The sequence below is a fragment of the Adiantum capillus-veneris genome, chromosome 11 (genome assembly GCF_014529385.1).
Source record: "Adiantum capillus-veneris isolate H3 chromosome 11, ASM1452938v2, whole genome shotgun sequence".
Classification (NCBI taxonomy): Eukaryota; Viridiplantae; Streptophyta; class Polypodiopsida; order Polypodiales; family Pteridaceae; genus Adiantum; species Adiantum capillus-veneris.
In genome coordinates this window covers 89,128,261-89,148,173 of record NC_140941.1, presented here as the reverse complement: position 1 = coordinate 89,148,173, position 19,913 = coordinate 89,128,261, and the positions used below count along the sequence as shown (strand labels likewise).

At 45.6% G+C, this 19,913-nt stretch overlaps 1 protein-coding gene across 5 annotated transcripts in view; it reads right to left on the bottom strand.

Annotated features, from left to right (window-relative positions):
• Positions 1–19,913, bottom strand: part of LOC147447614 (uncharacterized) — a 102,643-nt gene that overhangs the window by 52,177 nt on the left and 30,553 nt on the right. For 2 of the 5 annotated variants that reach the window (XM_086523333.1, XM_086523334.1), the window contains one exon: positions 14,640–14,822. The exons of the other annotated variants lie outside the window; for them this stretch is intronic. In XM_086523333.1, coding sequence (XP_086379459.1) covers positions 14,640–14,686 — 47 coding nt within the window. In that variant the 5' untranslated portion in view covers positions 14,687–14,822. The remainder of the gene's footprint in view (positions 1–14,639; positions 14,823–19,913) is intronic. 5 annotated transcript variants of the gene reach the window in all.

Genomic DNA, 19,913 nt, shown 5'->3' with positions numbered 1-19,913 from the left:
TCCTAATTTTGATTTAGTTGGCCTTCCAAAGTGTTGTACGGGTGGGATGGTCTTAGCCTAACAAGCTATAGAGATTGCCTCCGTGTGCCTATGAAGTCATATGTGTCGTCGATTGACATTATATTGATCTAGGTACTATTGCATGCACTTTATAGGTGGTGTGATTCGCTCCCGCAACATTGCCAATAGACCTGCAAGTGTAATGCCCAATAGGATCCACAGTATCAGTCGCCAGCGTTGAGGGGCGCATCATCACCTGCCGAGGTTCTCCTCCCAAGAAGAAGAAGAAATCAGCCCTACCATGTGAGTGCACGTGTGTGGAAGAGAGAGAGAGAGAGAGAGAGAGAGAGAGAGAGAGAGAGAGACCACAAATGCAAGATATAGTGAAGAGGGGGCCATCAGCCACCCATGACTACCATGACCAAAACACCCAATAATACACAATGACCAGATGATGGAAGTGGGTACCCCCTTGCTCCTATAAATAGGTGCCCAATGGGAGGTAGAGCAAGGCCTGATAAAAATCCCCACGACCCAACAGAAAAATGATATATGGAAATATATGAGGGCACCCGGACAAAGTGGGCGGCCGGCCCCAAACTCGGACGGCCGGACCAGGTACAACCTAGACTATGCGGGGAGACATACTAGCCGTACATGTATGCCCTAGACCTGTGAAGCAGCAGAGTGGTGTAAGTCTAACACCCCCTCTCAACACTGGATGCTGAACAAACCGCGTGAAGCCGAAGATGTGAGGCAAATGATGAAGATGTCTCCTGCCATGCCCACTGAAGGACAAGACTCCACGAGTGTAGCAACAGTCTGCGGTCTGCCAACCTCTGAAAGATCTCCATGGTGTGATGCCGTCTCAAGTAGTGTAGCAAACTGTTGTACTCTGTCGATACAGGGGGAAGATATTGTGTAAAGGTCCTGAACTGAGTGTGAAAACAACTCCTTGTCGTGAAAGAAGTGCCAATAGACCTGCAAGTGTCATGCCCAATAGGATCTGTGGTGTCTGCAGTCAAACAGTCTGGAGAAGCCCAGGAACCGTCATGAGAATGACCGTCAATGCATGAACCTATAACCCAGTGTGGCCAGGTAGCTAAGCTGTGGAAAACTCCAAGAAGGCCAGATGCAGCAATCTGCATCGTAAACATCCTCCGAATCAAGGAAAGCCAGACTGAATGGTCTGCATTGTAGAAGCTACCGTAAGCTGCACTAGTCACCAGAGACCGCACGAACCACCACCGGATGGTTTCTGTCAGACTCAACATGAGGGGAAAGCCACACTCAACAGTCTGCGCTGTGAAGGGCCTTTGAGAATGTTAGGTGCAGCGGAAGTGAATGTTGAACTTTGCTCAAGATGAGTGCTCCGAACTGTGCTCAAGGTTCCTTTTACTTATGGAAGGGGAGAGCCTTCCGTTCCTTTAGTGAGAGAGTGCAATGGACACAAACAAAGTGATGGACACTGTGAATGAAGGTACATGAGACGGAGAGATAGAGAGAGAAGAATACGACACCAGAATGTTGTCAAACCCTCCTCCGAAGGCCCCACTCTCTATGGCGAGAGCGGTCTACTTATGATGGACACTGTGAATGAAGGTACATGAGACGGAGAGATAGAGAGTGCAATGGACACAAACAAAGTGATGGACACTGTGAATGAAGGTACATGAGACAGAGAGATAGAGAGAGAAGAATACGACACCAGAATGTTGTCAAACCCTCCTCCGAAGGCCCCACTCTCTATGGCGAGAGCGGTCTACTTATGATTGCACAAATCTCTACAATGCTTGGACTTGCCGACAATGTCAACGACGATGAGGACGACGACGAGACGGGCTGAAATCTGAAAACGCTAATGGCCTGGCGACAGCAGATGCAAAAACGCTGGCTGATCTGGGTGCAAAATGCTAGACCTTCTTGCAGATGCAAAAACGCTAGGTTTACTGGGGTCCTGCTGAGAAGGTGCCTATTGAACTGAGTTCCTGCTGCCTCTTCTGCCAGAAAGTGCTAGCTTTGATTTGCTTATATATTTCATTAGCAAAATTGCCCTACCTAGTTCCCAACAAAAGTCACTTAAAAATAATAAGTGAAAAATATCAAAAATAGGTCTAATGCACTGGAAAATTCCCCTGATGGATTCTCATGGGAATGCTGATGATCATGCTGTGTGCAACCGGAGGATATGCATCTAATCTAAGTGTCTGGACATACACGGTCTACGAACAGACTCACAAAAATGCCAGATCACTTCCTATTCTAGACTGACTTGACTGACTGAACCCTGGTCATGCTGTAGCTTGTCCACGGACACATAGGGTTGGATGTGTCACGTGACATCCCCTCCTTTTCAAAGTGAGGTACCGGTATCGGACTGTATGGCGTCGAGGGAGATCGCCAACAACATCCCGAATCCTGGAAAGGACTCTTCGCCGGCCCACGCTGATGTGTGGGTCGTGAGGTACTTGAACTTCATAAAGGTCTGCAACGCTTGCTTCTTTGGGCCGCGCCGAAAGCGACACAAAGTCTTCTATGGCTCCTTAGATGCTTCAACTTCGTCTATAGTCATGCGTCTATCTTCTTCAAGAATCTCCGAGGCTGAAAATTCATGAAACCACTTCCAACACAAAAACATGAACATACCCATTCCATGTAAAGTGAATGGAAAAAATCTAATCTTCCTAAAAGACTGTGCATGCAATGCAGATGAAACAAGAGACGGAGTGCCAACCCGTTCATCAAACACATACAAAACATGGAATCCAAACTCATCTTTCTGATCCAAATCAATCAATTGTGGCAAATCACAATGGACATGCCGAGGCTTGATGCTCAATTCTTCTTGTGCTCTTTCTACTACTGTGTCATGCCAAGGAAGAGACATGAAATGTGACTTCCTTGAATGCATACCTTTCAGCTTTTCATGAGAAACCCGCATACATCCGTGCTCATTCATGAGTGAAACGTGCTCAACGTACAATATGTCATGCCTTTGGAAAGGGATCACATAAAGACGCTGACTAAAATACAAGAAACGATCACGAATAAAACACTCGAACAATGTGTGTTGACTAAGCATTCTAACACATAATACTTCCTGTGGGAGTTCTGTGGACCTAGGCTCGAGAGCCAAGATCGGTTCTTCCTGAGGCGGTTCTTTGGACCTAGGCTCGAGAGCCAAGATCAGTTCTTCTTGAGGGGGTTCTTTGGACCTCGACTCGAAAGCCAAGATCGGTTCTTCGTGATTGATCAAATATGCAATGAGGTTAGCTTCACTAGAAAAAGTATCAACTAAACCATCATCATTGTGAACAATCACATCGTGATCCTACAAATAATCATGCTTGTGAGAAATCACATCTTGGTCATGCAAATCATCATGCTTGTCATTGTCATCCAAATCATCATGCTTGTCATTGTCATGCAATTCTTCATGCTTATCATTATCATGCAAACCATCATGCAAATCCTGTGTGTCATGCTTTGGAGAAGAAGAGACTGAGAGAGTCTCCTTTTCCCGAATCTCTTGCATCTGTGCCTGCACTTGAGAAAAGAGTCGCAACATCTCGTTCATGTGTCGGTCGTTCATTGCTTTTCTTGCTTTGGTCTGTCGATCAAATTCTGCTTTTCTTTCTTCGGCTTCCAAGCGCGCTTGCTCGTGCTCACGCTCTATGGCTGCCATTCTTTCTTTGTGTTCTGCCTTTCTTTCTGTTTTTCATGCTTCGCGTTCTAACTACATGTCCATCACCATCTTGTCGAAAGCCTCCATAGGAGTCAGTGCAATCCTTGTCGTAGATGGGGAAGGGTCGGAAAAACCTCCTGGTGAGGAAAATTCATCTTCGCCACTCCCATGCTCACCACCTCCAAGCGAAGTATCCATTCCGCTTCGAGTGATTACCATCCACTGAAGTCTTGGGTTCTTGTGGGTTCTTGTGATCTTGAGTTCTTAAGTTCACAAGGAACTTCGGTTCTTGGGGGCTCGGTTCTTGGGGTTCTTGAGTTCTTGAGGTTCTTGCGGGTCTTGAGGTTCTTCTTTCGCTTGCAATCTGTGTTAGAGAAGGATCTTCTCTTCACCAGAGTTCTTCTCTTTTCCGCGGGCGCACCCCTTGGCGGCCTTGCACTCACACCAAGGTTGCTTTTTCCCACCTCACGTCGATTGGCCAGCCGCTAAGTGCACGGTCCGCTCTCAATGAGTGAAAAGAGGCACAAGGGGAGGCTCGACAAGACCTTCTTTCTTGGGTTTCCTGCCACTTCAAAAACACGATTAGGAATCGACACGCCCAAGAGGACTTGGGTTACGTGCGACCGCAACAAGCAAAAAAAATTGTGTGGTTCTTGTGGTTCTTTCCTTGAGTGATACAGAACACTGCCAAAGCTCTGATACCAATGTTAGGTGCAGCGGAAGTGAATGTTGAACTTTGCTCAAGATGAGTGCTCCGAATTGTGCTCAAGGTTCCTTTTACTTACAGAAGGGAGAGCCTTCCGTTCCTTTAGTAAGAGAGTGCAATGGACACAAACAAAGTGATGGACACTGTGAATGAAGGTACATGAGACGGAGAGATAGAGAGAGAAGAATACAACAGCAGAAAGTTGTCAAACCCTCCTCCGAAGGCCCCACTCTCTATGGCGAGAGCGGTCTACTTATGATTGCACAAATCTCTACAATGCTTGGACTTGCCGACGATGTCGATGACGATGAGGACGACGACGAGACGGGCTAAAATCTGACAACGCTAATGGCTGAAATCTGCAAATCTTTATCTGTTGAATTATGACTCCATATTGGTGACGATGTCGATGGCGACGATGCGACGACGACGCGCTGAAAACGCAGATGCTGAAATCTGCGTTTTCTGGGCTGAATCTTTAAACCTTGCGGAATCTGACTGTGCGGCGAGGAACTGCTGCAGAAAGGTGAGATCTGCGAGGTTCGGGGGTTCTACTGCGGGTATTGACTGCTGAAAACTGAAAACGCTGAGTCTATGGCTGATTCTGTCACAAAGTGATGACGTGGCCACGGACAGCAGAAACCCTAATTTCTGCTAGAAACCCTAATTTCTGGAAATCGCGGAGGCTGAAAAAAAAAATTTTGAAATTGAAAGAGAGAACTGATGCTTTTTATTTTAAAAGCTTTTGGGGCTCTGCTTTTGGGCATCCCTTGTATCTTTAAATAAGTGGTGAGGGCTTCACTTCTGAGAGCATCTGGACGCAGAGTCTGAGAGTGAAACCCTAGCCACTCTCTTGTACTTTGATCTGATTAATATAAAAAGAAATACCGAAAGGGGCGCCAGTCTTTGGGGCCAATATCTCTAGGCACGGAACTCCGCCGGGCCAGTGCAAATCTATTGTGATCTGTGAATTGTTTTGAAGTGGTTATTTGGTGCTGTCGCGGTTGATTCTTGACTTGGAGTGTCCAAGTCTATTACAGTGGTATCAGAGCACGGCCAATTTCTCTTCTACGGGAAATCCGATCCCCGAATTTTTTTTCCGCAGCACCTATTGCTTCATGCAATGATCAGGCGACTCCCTCTGCATCTGGAGATACGGGCAGGGATCACAACGAAGATTCTGGCAGAGAGTATGGCCCGCCTTGGCCTACTTAGGCGGAGCGGCGAGAGATGGAACGTCGCGAGTTGATCGGCGATGCGACAAAGATGATGCTCAATTTTGCCAAGGACCCGAAGATGGCGAAATATATGAACCAGACCTCTTTGGAAGAGGTACAGATGGAGTGGCAAAGAACCACAACACCACTCCCGAAACCCGCTCTCAAGAAACCTTCTGCCTCCAAGAAATATACGGAGAAGGAACTGGAGAACGTGGTTGATGCACGGATTGCTCAGCTTTTCGACGTGCAAAAGAAAGGCAAAAAGCACGGCAAAAAGCAGAAGAAAGACACTAACTTCCCGGGATATTTGGGTCGTCGGTCGACATTCGACAAGGCAAAGAAACAGAAGAAGCGTGTTCGATTTGAAGGAGTACCCAGTTCTTCTTCTTCTTCTTCTTCTGACAGTTCTTCTAGCTCTTCAGACTTGAGCCAAGAAGACAAAAAAAGCAAAAAGCGAAGCAAGAAACAAAGCTTCGGAAAGGGCAAGAAAAAGGCAAAGAAGGCTACATCTCGCCCAGAGACTGACAGTTCTACTGAGGACTCGTGTACACACAGCTCAGATTCCGATTGAAGGGGTAGATAGTAGCCTCAGATTTCAGGCTCAGAAAATTACGCGCGCTAGTGCAAGCACTGGAATGAGATGGGGTCCTTAGAATATTAACCCTAAGGCCTGATTATTTTACGGCCTTAGGATAAGTTAGTTAAAGTATTCTTAAATGATTTACGCTGGACCAAATGGCCGGACAAGTGCGAACAGGTAATGCCAGAGCAGCGTCGGTACGGCATTGCGCTGGGGAGCAGCTAACAATTTAATTGGTTGCATCTATGTGTGCAGTTGTGCACTTAATTGCACATTTCATTAACTAGCATAGGATTTTTAAAGTCAAAAGTTGAATGGTTTTTAAATTTTAAAGTAAGTGTGCCACTTGACACACTTTCCCATGCAATCTCTCTCTCTCTCTCTCTCTCACTCCCTCTCTTCATGCTGGCGCCCCCTCTTCTGAGAGGCTATAAGAGAGCAGCCCCTCCCCCTCTTGCCAGGTTGGCAGTGCACTACCCCCCCTAAGTTGAACGTCCTCTACGCAGTGAAGCTCTCCATTGAAGCTTGAGAGCAGCACCTTGTGGTGTATGTGGAGCCTCTGTGCACCCATCGCCTAGAACAAGGCCTCTCATGGTCATAGGCAGTTGTGGGAGAAGTTTCATCACGTAAAGTAGTAGAAAACTCTTTTTCTCTCTCTACCAGCTACTGCAAATTCTCTGTTTTCAGCCCCTAATCACCTGTATTAGGGTGAATTTCAGCAAAGCTTTAGTAGGAAACTATTCCTCTCTACCTAATATACACACACACAAAGTTTGGAGCATTTCCGTCGCGAAAAGGACCTCCGTTTCGGCATTGGAACGTGCTCAGGTAACAATTTCTGATTATGTGCAGAAAATTACAGCAAGCGTGTGTGCGTGTGTTTTGCATGTTTCCTTCGTGGGTTGACTGCAGGAATGATTATGTCCGAAGAGACATAGTTAGCGGAAGATAGACTCTCGTTTTTGAGAGCTTCCGATGAGTTTTGTGAAAGATAGACTCTCATCTACGAGAGCTTCCCAAAATCTCACAGAAGAGGAAAGATCCTCTTAGTAGTCAGGAGAGCAGTTCTTCTACTCTCTCAGTCAGAAGAAGAAGAAAGACAAGAAAGAATAGAGGACGGGCTTTCGCCCCGTTCCTGTGCTTGTAAAGAATTCTCCCTTAGTAATAAAGATATTCTCTTTATGGGGGGGGACCAGTCCATCTTCTGGTCCCCAATGATGTGTCAAGCTTTCTCTCTTTCTCTCCAACGTCTCGAGTATATAAATTGCATTTAACAGTCAGTTTTCGCTTCCGTATTTTTGTGACAGCTAACCAGTATGACTTTCTCGAAGATGAAAGCAAGAAAGTCCGAGAGTTTAAGGAAGGTGGCCACTCGATCAAGTTTGATACTTTTCAAGATACTCAGATGCTTCGAAGGCTTTGTCTTTTATACAGCAGTTTGACATCGCTTTCGCGGGAGGACGCTATTCAGAGCACTCCAAGATTCGGAGAGCTACCTCTTACTTTAAGAGGAATGCTCGTACTTGGTGGTCCACGCTTCTTTTAAACAAGACTGCGCCAGTTAAATGGCTGAAATTTAAGAATCTTTTTATTTCTTCTTGGTTGACGCAAGAATATGAACGAGATATACGAGCTGCTTGGAACCATCTTCGGATGACCAAGAAAGATACAATAAATGCTTATTGTGAAAGATTCTGGAGCTCTTTTCTACCCGCCTCTTCATTCAAGAAGATCTCGTTCAGAGAACAGATTGAGCGGTTTACCTTGGGTCGACCTACAGAGATCCGAGATCACTTCTTGGAACAGAAGTCAGCTTCTATTCAGGAGTTGATGAGTCATGCGAAGCGGGGCTTTGCCATTCACTCTGGCAGTCTGACCTACCTCACAGATGAGGCCATGACACAACGAGCCAAACAGACTTCTGGGAATGAAAGTAGAAAGAAAAAGAGCAACCCAGAGAAAAATCATGCACGACCCAAGCTTACTCCTAAGGAGAGAGCTCGCTTCATCAGAGAGGGGAAGTGCTTTGGATGCGGGGAACAAGGACATATCTCCGCGAAGTGCCCTAAAAAGGCACAGAAAGAACAGAATGATAAAGATGACGACAAGCCTGAGAGTTCGAGAGCGGCTGAGGAACGTGGCAAAAAAGGCAAATAGAAAAGCAGAACTGGTACCACATGGCGTGGGACCTATACCGAATCTAATGAATGAAAGTACAAACTTTGCCGCTTTTGGGGCAAAGTGAAGGATCAGGAAGCTCTTTTGAAAGAGCCAAGGCCAACTTCTTTTCACTTGGAATTGGCGGCTCGATTTGGAATTACGCCCGACAGACTGACGCCACAGGCGAAGGTAGTTCGACTGGCACCCGGATGGGATGCTGCCATTACACCGAGCATTGGCAAACTTCGTTTGCAATGACAGGGGTGTTCAGGGCACGCGAGTGACGTTCTACTCAAGATCCCTTGGTACCACAAGAACTACGCCGTGGTTTACTACCGGGCCGAGAAAGCGACTTTGATAAATGAAGGGCTTAGAGATTGTACTTGATGAACTTCAGTTTCTTACTCATTCTTTTGGGAGAGAACTGAACGATGGATAAAGGTTGAATATGTTTTGACCTGAACAAAAGAACGCCAAGATTTTTCTCCACGCTCATGCCGATTGATTTTTAGAGGGCCTGAAGATCATACCATTGATCTGATACCTGGAAGCGCGTCACCGAATCGGCCACCTTACCGTGTGAGCCGAGTACAGAATGAAAAGATTATGAACCCAGTGAAAGACCTCTTGGAAAAGGGTCTTGTCCAGCCTAGTACTTCACTGTATTGCTCTCCAGTGTTGTTGTTTTGAAGAAAGACGGATCTTGGAGAATGTGCATCGATTATAGCACTCTCGACGAAATCACCATCAAGAACAGATTTCCGATTCCTAGGATCGATGATATACTCGACAGGTTACAGGGATCCTCGTGCTTTAGCAGGATTGACTTGAAGAGTGGATATCATCAGATAAGGATAGCGCCAAGAGATATCTACAAGACAGCTTTTCGGACGACTTTTGGGTTATTTGAGTTTTTGGTGATGCCTTTTGGCTTAACCAATGCGCCTGCGACATTTAACCGGATGATGGACATGATTTTTCGAGAGTACAGGATATTTGTTGGCACCTTCTTTGACGATATCATTGTTTTCTCCCAGAATGAGGCAGAACACACAGATCATCTACTTCAAGTCTTTCAGGCATTACGAGATCACACGTTAGTGATTAATACAAAGAAAAGTGAATTTTTCCTACCAAGAGATACACTTTTTGGGACACATTGTGTCAGCAGCAGGAGTGCAAATGGACCCGGCAAAGATAGAGACTATCCGTGATTGGCCCGATTTGAGGAATGTCTATGAAGTTAGAAGCTTCTTGGGACTGTGTTCGTACTACAGGCGGTTCATACGAAAGTTTGCAGAGGTTGCTTCCCCTTTGCATACCTTGACACAGAAAGGAGTACCTTTTTCGTGGGGACCCACAGAGGTGACTGCCTTTCGGACATTGAAAGAGAAATTGACTACGGGACCTATTTTGACTTTGCCGGACTTGCAGAAGTCATTTGAAGTATATTGTGATGCTTGTGGTCGTAGTCTCGGTACGGTCTTCATGCCAGAAGGCCATGTCATAGCTTACGAGAGCCGTTTGTTCTCTAGGCCGGAGATGACAGCACAGATTTATGAGAAAGAGCTTTTGGCGGTTATCCATGCTCTTACTCAGTGGCGGCATTCGGAGCGGATTTTACTATCTTTACAGACCATCAGAGTTTGCGCTACTTCTTGTCACAGAAGCAGCTTTCGGAAAAGCAGATGCGGTGGGCGAACATCTTGTCACAGTTCCACTTCCAGATTGTCCATGTGCAGGGACAGAAGAATGTGGTGGCAGATGCTTTGTCTCGGAAACCGTTGGTTCTGGCTGTTTCCGCGATACATCATAGGAGCTTCGAGGATATGGTCGATTAGTATGTCACAGATATAGATTTTGCAGATATTTTCACACGGATACGGGATGGGGAGACAGTAGCGGGATACTCCCTTCGGGAAGGCTACTTGATGAGAAAGACTATGTTGTGCGTTACACAACCGTTGAGGAATAAGGTTATGACTGAATGCCACTGTCCACCTTTTACGGGTCACCACGGCATTGCTACCACCATGAAAGGGGTAGAGAGATACTTCTTTTGGCCGTGACTCAAAAAGGACGTGGAAGAGTTGTGTGCAGTATGCCAGAAGGTCAAGTTTGACAGGCATAAGACACAGGGATTGTTATACCTTTTACCCATACCCACCTGCCCCTGGGAAAGTATTGAAATGGATTTCATTTTTGATCTCCCGATTACACAGAATGATCACGATGATTTTCCGATTACATGGCACGACTGAGACGATTGTCTCCGATAGAGACCCCAGATTTATGAGTTTGATTTGGAAGGCAATTTGGGAGAACATTGGCACGCGGTTGCAGTTCTCATCATCGTTCCACTTACAGACTGACAGGAAATTTGAGATTGCCAATTCAGTGATTTTAGATTTATTGAAGTCTTGTATCTCGGATCAGAAGACTCAATGGGAAAAGAACTTATCTTTGGTGGAATTTGCCTACAGTAACACGATACACTCTTCGACGGGGAAGACGCCATAGTTTACAGCGCATCTGACATCCACAATCTCTAAGCTGACCAATCGAGATCAAACTCACTGTCAAATTTGGTACATAGCGCACATGTCGTAACAAGTAAGATGCACCACTCAGTAATGACAGTCTCACATCTCCTGCACCTGCTATCGCATGCACCGATCCATCGGTCAAACGTACATTGCCAAGCATCCCGCTAGAATAGCTACAAAACCATGCACGATGCGGCGTGACATGAAACATAGCATCTGCGTCTAGCAACCACTGCGAAGGGAGTGCACCATCCACATGTATAGCATCTCGTGCATAGCTCGAGGTAAAAGTGACATCCCCGTCACTAGTATACTCCGACACTACATCTGCCTCAACTGTCAAAGCAACTGAGTCCATGGCATCACTACATACATCTCTAAGACTGCCATGTCTCCTACGATGTCGCATACGACGAAAACAACGCCGTCTAACGTGTCCAGAATGACCACAATGTTAGGAAATAAGACGTAGCTAAATAGATAATTGAGTAGATTACTTAATGGAGAGAGACAGATTTATATACACGAGATTATAGAGTAGAGAGAGAGAGAGAGAGTACACACGATATACGTGGTTCACCCAATGTGGGCTACGTCCACGGGAAAGCAGCCACTCAATGGCTTTAGTACTTCAAAACAAGAAGTAGTTTACAAAGGGATTATACCCTTAATGGAGCTCCCGCCTTGCTTCACTCTCACCACCTCACACTCACCTTGTTGCATCAACTTTACACTATGAAATGTGTGTAGAAATGACCTCCTTTTATAGGCCAAAAGGGTTGCCCTCTCTTATGAGAGACAGCCATGTGTAGCCGCCCTTGTGCGAATAAGTCCAAATCGGACCCTCCAATCCGCCCATGTGTGGCCGCCCTTGAGAAGACAAGTCCGCTTTTGAATTCGGCCACCGGCCATTGACTTCCGACCACCGGCCATCGGCCATTGACTACCAGCCACCGGCCAACTGACCGGTTGTTTTTCGACCACTTTCCGGCCGCCGTCCGACCATAATATTCCGGCAAAAAAAAAAGACTCGGGGGCCTCCGCCCTCGAGGCCTTTAAAGTTGCCCCTGATTCTTGTCCGTGAAAATTTTGGTTTCCGGTGAGTGATTTTCCTTCACGCACGATGGCTTCTCCTCATAATGGGGGCCTTACAAATGTGCGCTTTTACCAGAGAAAATTACAAGGGTAAATCAGGCTCCATACTTAACACACAATACCAACATGTCACCTGTCGGCGTGCTCGTGAATGTACATGTCTCACACGAGTCCGTGATGACTCAGATCTATCATACATATCATGTAATCTACTCCAAAGTGCTCTCGAAGTAGTCTCATACATAACAAGAGCATATACAGATTTCGCAAGGTGCAAAGAGAGCGTAGATAGTGCCATCTCCTCTAGCTCCTGCCACTGATCGTCAGACATGTTTGAAGGTCTACCTGCATCACCACTCAATGGTCGATGCAACCCTCGCTGTGTCAATGCATCAAGCATACACTCTCTCCATGCCGCAAAGTCTGACCCATCAAACACGCGCATCTGTGAGAGGTCACAATCTGATCGATCACCTGTCTCTGTCATGAGCATAATGTAGCAAACTAGAAAGCAAAACCACCTCACCAACAACACCTGGAAACTGTCTACAAATATGGCCAGAAACACAATGTAAAACATGTGAGACACACTCCAAAATAGAGCTCCCGCAATGTCAATACAAGCCTCGCATGCTCTAGTATCACACTGCAATCTGTGAGCTAATCACCAAGCCCACACTGTGCGGTATCGATGCATACACACGCACAAATCTCCCACCTGCAGAGAACACCGCACACAAATGCTGAGTGCAACCCGCAATCTCTACCTAGATCGCATAAATGATACACATAAAACTCTTGGGAAAATTTCGCCAGAGTTTCGACGCACAATGGCTATCAACACAAAATAACCATTGTCCTACAAGCTCAATACAATGAGCAATCAATGCGCATCAAACTACACTCAACATACATGCATAAGCTCTGCAAAACTATGGCAAACAATGCTCGAGATCACAAGACTCTCCCACCTGAGAGCAAACCATTGTCTCAAGCAAAGAAAGATACACAACTCCTTACTCTTGCGAGAGTGGATACAAAAAACACGAAACTGTGTCCAAACTGACAAAACCTGTCAAAGTGAGAGTAAACACTCGATCACAAACTATGGCGAGAATCTGGGAAAAATCGGACAGAATTTCCCCTGAAAACTGAGCAAAAAACTCAAGTACAATCTCTACCATAAACCATAACACTACTCAATGCCAATGAGTAAGAATGCCAAAATGGCTCCACATTTTCACATACAATGGCAATCCGCACTCAACGTACATCAACGGAGTGATCGCGCATAAGCAAGCGCCAAAAGATTTGCAATCCGGAAACTTGATCAATGCGAAAACAATGCTCTCAAGAGAGCTCACCGGCACTTGAAAGTGCTCGCCAAAATGCATATATAATGAGCATCAACCATGTGTCATAACCATATGCAAACCATCCGCAAAGACCATGAATCCAAGCACAAAATCACTGCCAAAGTATTTTGTGAAAACCAGTGAAAGAAGCTCCACCTGTGTGCTCCAAAAAACTGCGTCTCTCAAGAGACCGCCTCGATGGTGTGTAATTGCCTCCGTACTTCGTTGCCCAAGTCTACCAAAAACCCTCAAACCACAAGCTTAACACAAGCTGCAATTGCATCTTCAGCTCAGAATTTATGCACTCAATTTCAAGCATTCCGCGTGCTTCCAAAAGTGCATCAAACTCGCACACAATGCGACAACAGAAAATCTAGAATTTCTGTATACAGTCAGTCTGAGCTGAATATCAGCAAAACGGTGAGGAATTTGCAAAAAGTTTCTTCTGCAAAGTTGTAGACCACGTCGAAACGGATGGGTTTCGTGAATAGAATTCTCAGATCTGCATTCTACAAGGAGAAAAACGAATCTGAAAATAGTGTTGCTGCACACACAGTTTTTAGGGCAACATCTTCACTTACACACAATCTTCCACACTCCTTTCTGAGCTTCCACAAGAGCATACATCACTCTCAATTGAGCTCACAAGCTCCCATTGCATTCTCACAAAGCTTCCAAGCTTTCTTAATCTCTCTACCGTCGAGAGCGAGCGAGCTATCGCCTCGAAGCTCTCAAAGCCGTCGTGCTCTCCGCGGTCACCATAGCTCTGATACCAATTGAAGGGGATCGGGGAGCACACCATAGACGGAGAGTGAGAGAGAGAAGGAGACACATGACACACAGATATGGGTGGGGAGACTCAAAGAGTGAGCAGCCCCCTATACACTTATGCTATGTATAAGGTATACAAGTCAGTGGGCGCCCAGACTCTGGGCGGCAGGGCAAGGCACAGGCGCCTATACCCCAACTGGGAAGAGTTACTTATGGCTATATTAAACATATCCCATAACGATGACAAAGAGCATACTAAGAAGACAGATTTCATCTCATCATCAAAATTGAGTCCCTTTGAAGTATGATGTGTAAACAAGCTATTCAACTCATTTAAAAGTGAACTCACATTTGCTACCCTCTTTTATGTTTAAACACATAAGTTTCTCAATAAGAAACACTTTGTTCAAAGCACTTTTGCCATCCCATGCTAAGCATAAAGACTCCCATAAGTCCTTCACACTGTTCTTGTCCATAATAGTGAAGAATATGGATTCACCAAGGTGCAAGCAAATACTCACCCTAGTATGAGCATCAAGCTCCTCCCATTGATCATAAGTGTATGCATTCTCCTTTGAACTCTTTCAATGGCGCTGTAAGACCCTTTTTGATCAACACGTCTAGCATGCGTTGTTTCAAATCATGAAGTTTGTGTTATCAAACTTCTTGATGTAATAATCATCTCTTAGAAAAACCATCCATATCTGCCAAGAGCAAATACAAGAGAATCAAACTTCGAATTTATGGCAAAATTTCTATGGAAATTTTGGCGAAGCCTTTAGTGTATAGAGAACAAAATCTTAGCAACATATCAAGGAAAAAGAGTGCCAATGAATCACCAGATAACTTGCGGGAAAGAATGCGATAGAGTCTCTTCTATATGGGGAGAAAAATCTCAAACCCAAAATAGGAAATAACACATAAAAACCCTCTAAAAAACAATCAAAATATTGCATCTATAACCACCTCTATACATATCCTATGACGAGGCCACGAATAGGGGATCTTCAACAATGTAAATCACCAAAGGTATCTCAACATTCGAGAATGCCCCAGCTCAATAAAACCTCAGCGTAGCTATCCAAAGGATAAGCAGACTCAACACAGTAGCCATAATCTCAAAAAGGGCTCTTCCAGTCTGAGTAAAAAATAGCTAGGTAAGTGTCAGAAAATCAAGCCAAGATTATCTCCACAACAACATACATAGGCAATATCTGCAATGCAACGTACATGAGTCAAAAAATATCTACAAAAGTACAAGATACAAGCATAAATAAGTGCGCAAGAAAAATAATGGATTGTAGCAGGGATAATGCTCTCAAAAGAGTTCATAGCACATAAGCAGTACTAACATACACATAAACCAACGCATAAACTCCCATCAAAACCAAGAATTGGTGCAAAAATTATATCGAACTACTTGTAAACCTTGTGTCTGTAGATGCGCTGTAAACTATAGAAATAGAGATTAAAAAATCTCACAGATGAGCCACAAGTGTATACATGAGTGTCAACAAACGCATATGGAAATATAAACTACTGTCAACATGCATAGAGAGTATAATACACCTATGTATGCAAAAGTAGTTGTCCCTTGCAAATAAACTCCACCTATAAAATCATCGCCAAAATCTACACTTTGACTAGCATGGAGCCCTTGGTCGAAACTCGATACTAACACCACTTGTGGTGCCGATGCAGAAAACTCCATCTTCGAGCCCATTTGAGTTACATATCAACCAAGATACTACCAACAAAAGTCTTTTCATCCACAAAGCCTAATTTGATTATACCAGGGACAAAGTTCCCCTTTTTGAAATAGCTTCTAGATTGGCACATGTGTTTAAAGCACAAATGTATCTGTATGCATCTAAGAGAATTAAATCTTCTCTGAATCTCTTGAAAACAATGTCAAAGAACCTTGCTATTGCGACCCATGTTTGAGTACCCATTGTTGCGGTATAGGCGCCTGTGCCTTGCCCGACCGCCCAGAGTCTGGGCGCCCACTGACTTGTATACCTTATACATAGCATAAGTGTATAGGGGGCTGCTCACTCTTTGAGTCTCCCCACCCACATCGTGTGTGTGTCTCCTTCTCTCTCTCACTCTCTGTCTGTGGTGCTCCCCGATCCCCTTCAATTGGTATCAGAGCTATGGTGACCGCGGAGAGCACGACGGCTTTGAGAGCTTCGAGGCGACAGCTCGCTGCTCTCGACGGTGGAGTTCGATCGCGGAGTTTCACAGAGAGTGATTTTAGCTTGAGGAGCATTGTCTTTGGAGCTTAGGAGCTTGGTGTGGTCAAGCTTGGTCGAGGAGGCGGTTGCGGCTTCCTTGGTGAGAGGAGCTTTTGAGCTCAGTGGAGCTCGTTAGAGAAGTGCTCGGCGGAGGAGACCTTGACATTCGAGTGCTTGGATGCTGTTGTGGCAGAGCTCTTGCATTGGAGCTTGCATTGAGAGGACATTGTATCACGCAGAGTGGAGCAGGAGCAGGTTCAAGATTGTGTGCAGCTCGTTTTTGCCATTTTCGGGCTCTAAAACGTAGTTTTTTGCGTAGCTCCGTCATACAGAGTCAGATCTACACGATCCAGGAGTCTAGGTCAGGGTTTTGGCACGCTCCGGATGCGATGGTGATGTCTATTTGCTGAAATTATGCTTTGAATTACAGCAGCAACCAGCAAATTCATAGGTGTACACAGGTTTTTGGATATGCATTTGTCCAGAGAGCCACTCATGCGAGAGTGAGCTATGTTGCCATGGTCTTGGCGGTTTATGTATGCCATATATGGATTTGTGTATTTGTTTGTGGCTGAGATTATTTGAGATTTGGCTCAATTTATAGAAGAAACTCTGTTGGATTTTATCCAGGTTCTCGCCATAGCTTCTACGTATCCGTAGGTTGCTCTTTGACAGTTTAGTGTTTGAGTTTACTCCCACTTTGACAGGTGATTTTCAGTCATCATTTGGTTGGAGTTTGGAGTCACTTGTGTATGCCCTTGTGTGCCGTATTTCGTATTGCGCATAGCGACAGATCTTGCAAGGTTTTGCGAAATGTTGCTATAGTTATCTGGCAGACATTTGGTCATCGATTGAAAGGTATTTTGGCAGCAATCATCACTCACATGTATGTCATTTGAGGTGCCGTTGAGTGGTACTCCTGCAAGAGCGGGTATGCTCATATGTATGACGTTGTGAGGTGATTTCGGTCGAGTTTATTCCCGGATTGGCCATTGTGGCATATATTATTGTCTCTTTGAGGTTTACTGTTGAGATTTTTGCTCCAGTTACAAAGGAGACTCTGCCAAAATTTTGTTAGATATTTATGCGTGATTGAGTCATATTGACTTGTGATTTTGTGCAAGGCTTTGCACGGTTATTGGTGCAACTTTGCATCAGATTTTACAGCCATATTTGCAGACTTTTGTTGATGCGATTCGAGCCAGTTTAGGGCTGATTTGGTTGACATTTGCTACTCATTGTTGGTTGCTCTTTTGCGAGCATTATGGCTGATTTTTCATTTGACTTTCAGCGTTATGGTTTGACATAGTTTGATGGTGTAGATTTTGTTGCTTGGAAGGACCATATGCTTGTTGCATTGACAGATTTGGGGCAGGATAAACCCTTGCGTGGTTTATCGGTGAAGCCCAATTCTATGCGTGATGATGATTGGCAGGATCTTGATGAGTTAGCCATGTCTACGATTTGTTTGCATCTGGTTGAGTTTGTTTACTGACAGGTCTCGAGGGAGACTACAACTCACGCTTTATGGCAGAGTTTACATGCTACGTACGCGACATCCATGTCTACAGGGAAGTATAGTCCCACTTCTATGTCCATGGGAGAGATTGGTCCCACACGCAAGTCTCGACGGCATAGAGACTTGACATGTTGGCATTAGGCGTCGATGTTTCGGGCGTTTGAGACAACGGAGGCGACAGATGCGTGATGCAGATTTGGGCATGACAGATGCTAGTGAGATCAGTACGGTGGTTACTGAGAATGCTTGTGACGGCGATGTCACATTTACATCTAGCTTGTCTTCAGACGATCTTATGTCTACGAATTGCATATCGGATTGCACATTGTCTTCACATTGGTTACTAGATTCAGATGCTACTTTCCATGTCACGTCGCATCGTGAGTGGTTTAGCACGTTTTCTAGTGGGAGACTTGGTTGTGTGCACATGGCTGATGGTGCTGTGTATGACATTGAGGGTACAGGAGACGTATGTTTGTCCTTGCCCAGTGGTATGAGATTTACCCTGCGTCATGTGCGTTATGTGCCAGATCTGAGACGGGATTTGATCTCAGTCAGACAGTTACGGGATTGTGGATGTCAGATTTCGCTACGAGAGCGAGATTTTGTGATGCATTTGGGTTCGCTAGTGATTGCGAGAGGTGCCAGGAGTGGTACACGTTACCCATTGCATGTGGATCACGGGAGAGACAGTGTTGTCTCTGTGATCATGCAGCCAGGTAGAGAGCGAGAGAGCAGGCGAGTCTCTTTTGCTTGTGGGTTGCAGGATGGTTTGCATGGAGTGCAGAGTAGTGAGCTCGTTGTGCACACAGTTGGGGCACGACTTGAGCAGTCACACAGAGAGGTGACAGAGTCAGACATGCATGCTTGGCTAGTGACTGAGCAAAGCAGAGAGTCAGTTGTGCGAGATACTTCTATGCAGGATAGACAGGTAGAGAGGTCTTGCTCTAGTGAGTCACGACAGGAGGACGTTGTGCAAGAGTCTATGCATACGGAGTTAGAGCATGAGAGCTCTAGTGAGTCACAGCAGATTGAGTGGTCATGTTTGCAGTGGATGATTGCAGAGGAGGCTGAGATGTCAGCGATTATGCAGTCATTCCTTTCTATGCTCGACAGGGAGCATGGGGATATAGTTGTGCAGGATATGTCTTCCAGCAGACACCTAGAGCAGCTGGTTTGCTCTGAGGTTGCACGACAGGTTGATGCGTCTTTTGCGGACAGTCAGGAGATGCATGTGGCTGACACGCCTTGTCAGTCAGAGATGCCTATTGCCAGGGATATATATGTTGATGCATGCTCCGTAGAGCTAGCAGGGCCCGCTAGCATTGCATCGGCATTCGGTGGTTTCATGTATGAGATGTTGATCTTGAGACCGGATATCGCAGCTGCAGTGTGAGCATTTGCAATTGGGGTTGTCAGTCGTTTGTTGACTGATGATGGCATAGTGCACGAGGGAGATATGCAGGTATTGCGTACATACTTGCAGTACGTGTCAAGTACGTCTGGTGGTGTATGGACTTACACGGGAGCAGGACAGCCGGATGCACACGATCACAGCCAACCAGTGGGCATCGGTTGAGAGCGGATTTCTCTCGCCTTTTGTAGTCTTTAGACTAGGTTCTCTTGCTTAAAGGCACGGTCGCCTTTAAGTGGGAGGTTGTTGGGGTATAGGCGCCTGTGCCTTGCCCGGCCGCCCAGAGTCTGGGCGCCCACTGACTTGTATACCTTATACATAGCATAAGTGTATAGGGGGCTGCTCACTCTTTGAGTCTCCCCACCCATATCTGTGTGTCGTGTGTCTCCTTCTCTCTCTCACTCTCCGTCCGTGGTGTGCTCCCGATTCGCTTCATTCCCCTACTGAGAAACTTGCATTCAGTGATGTTAGTAGAGATTTGCTTACCGAAGAGATACGATGTCAATCTCTTGATTCTAGTGGACATGGAGATGCGTATATGGCTAGTGGTGATTATCACATGCAAAGAGGGCATAGTCACAATTGTGGTTGCTCTATTGACCACAATAATGGTTGTAGCAAGAGTCGT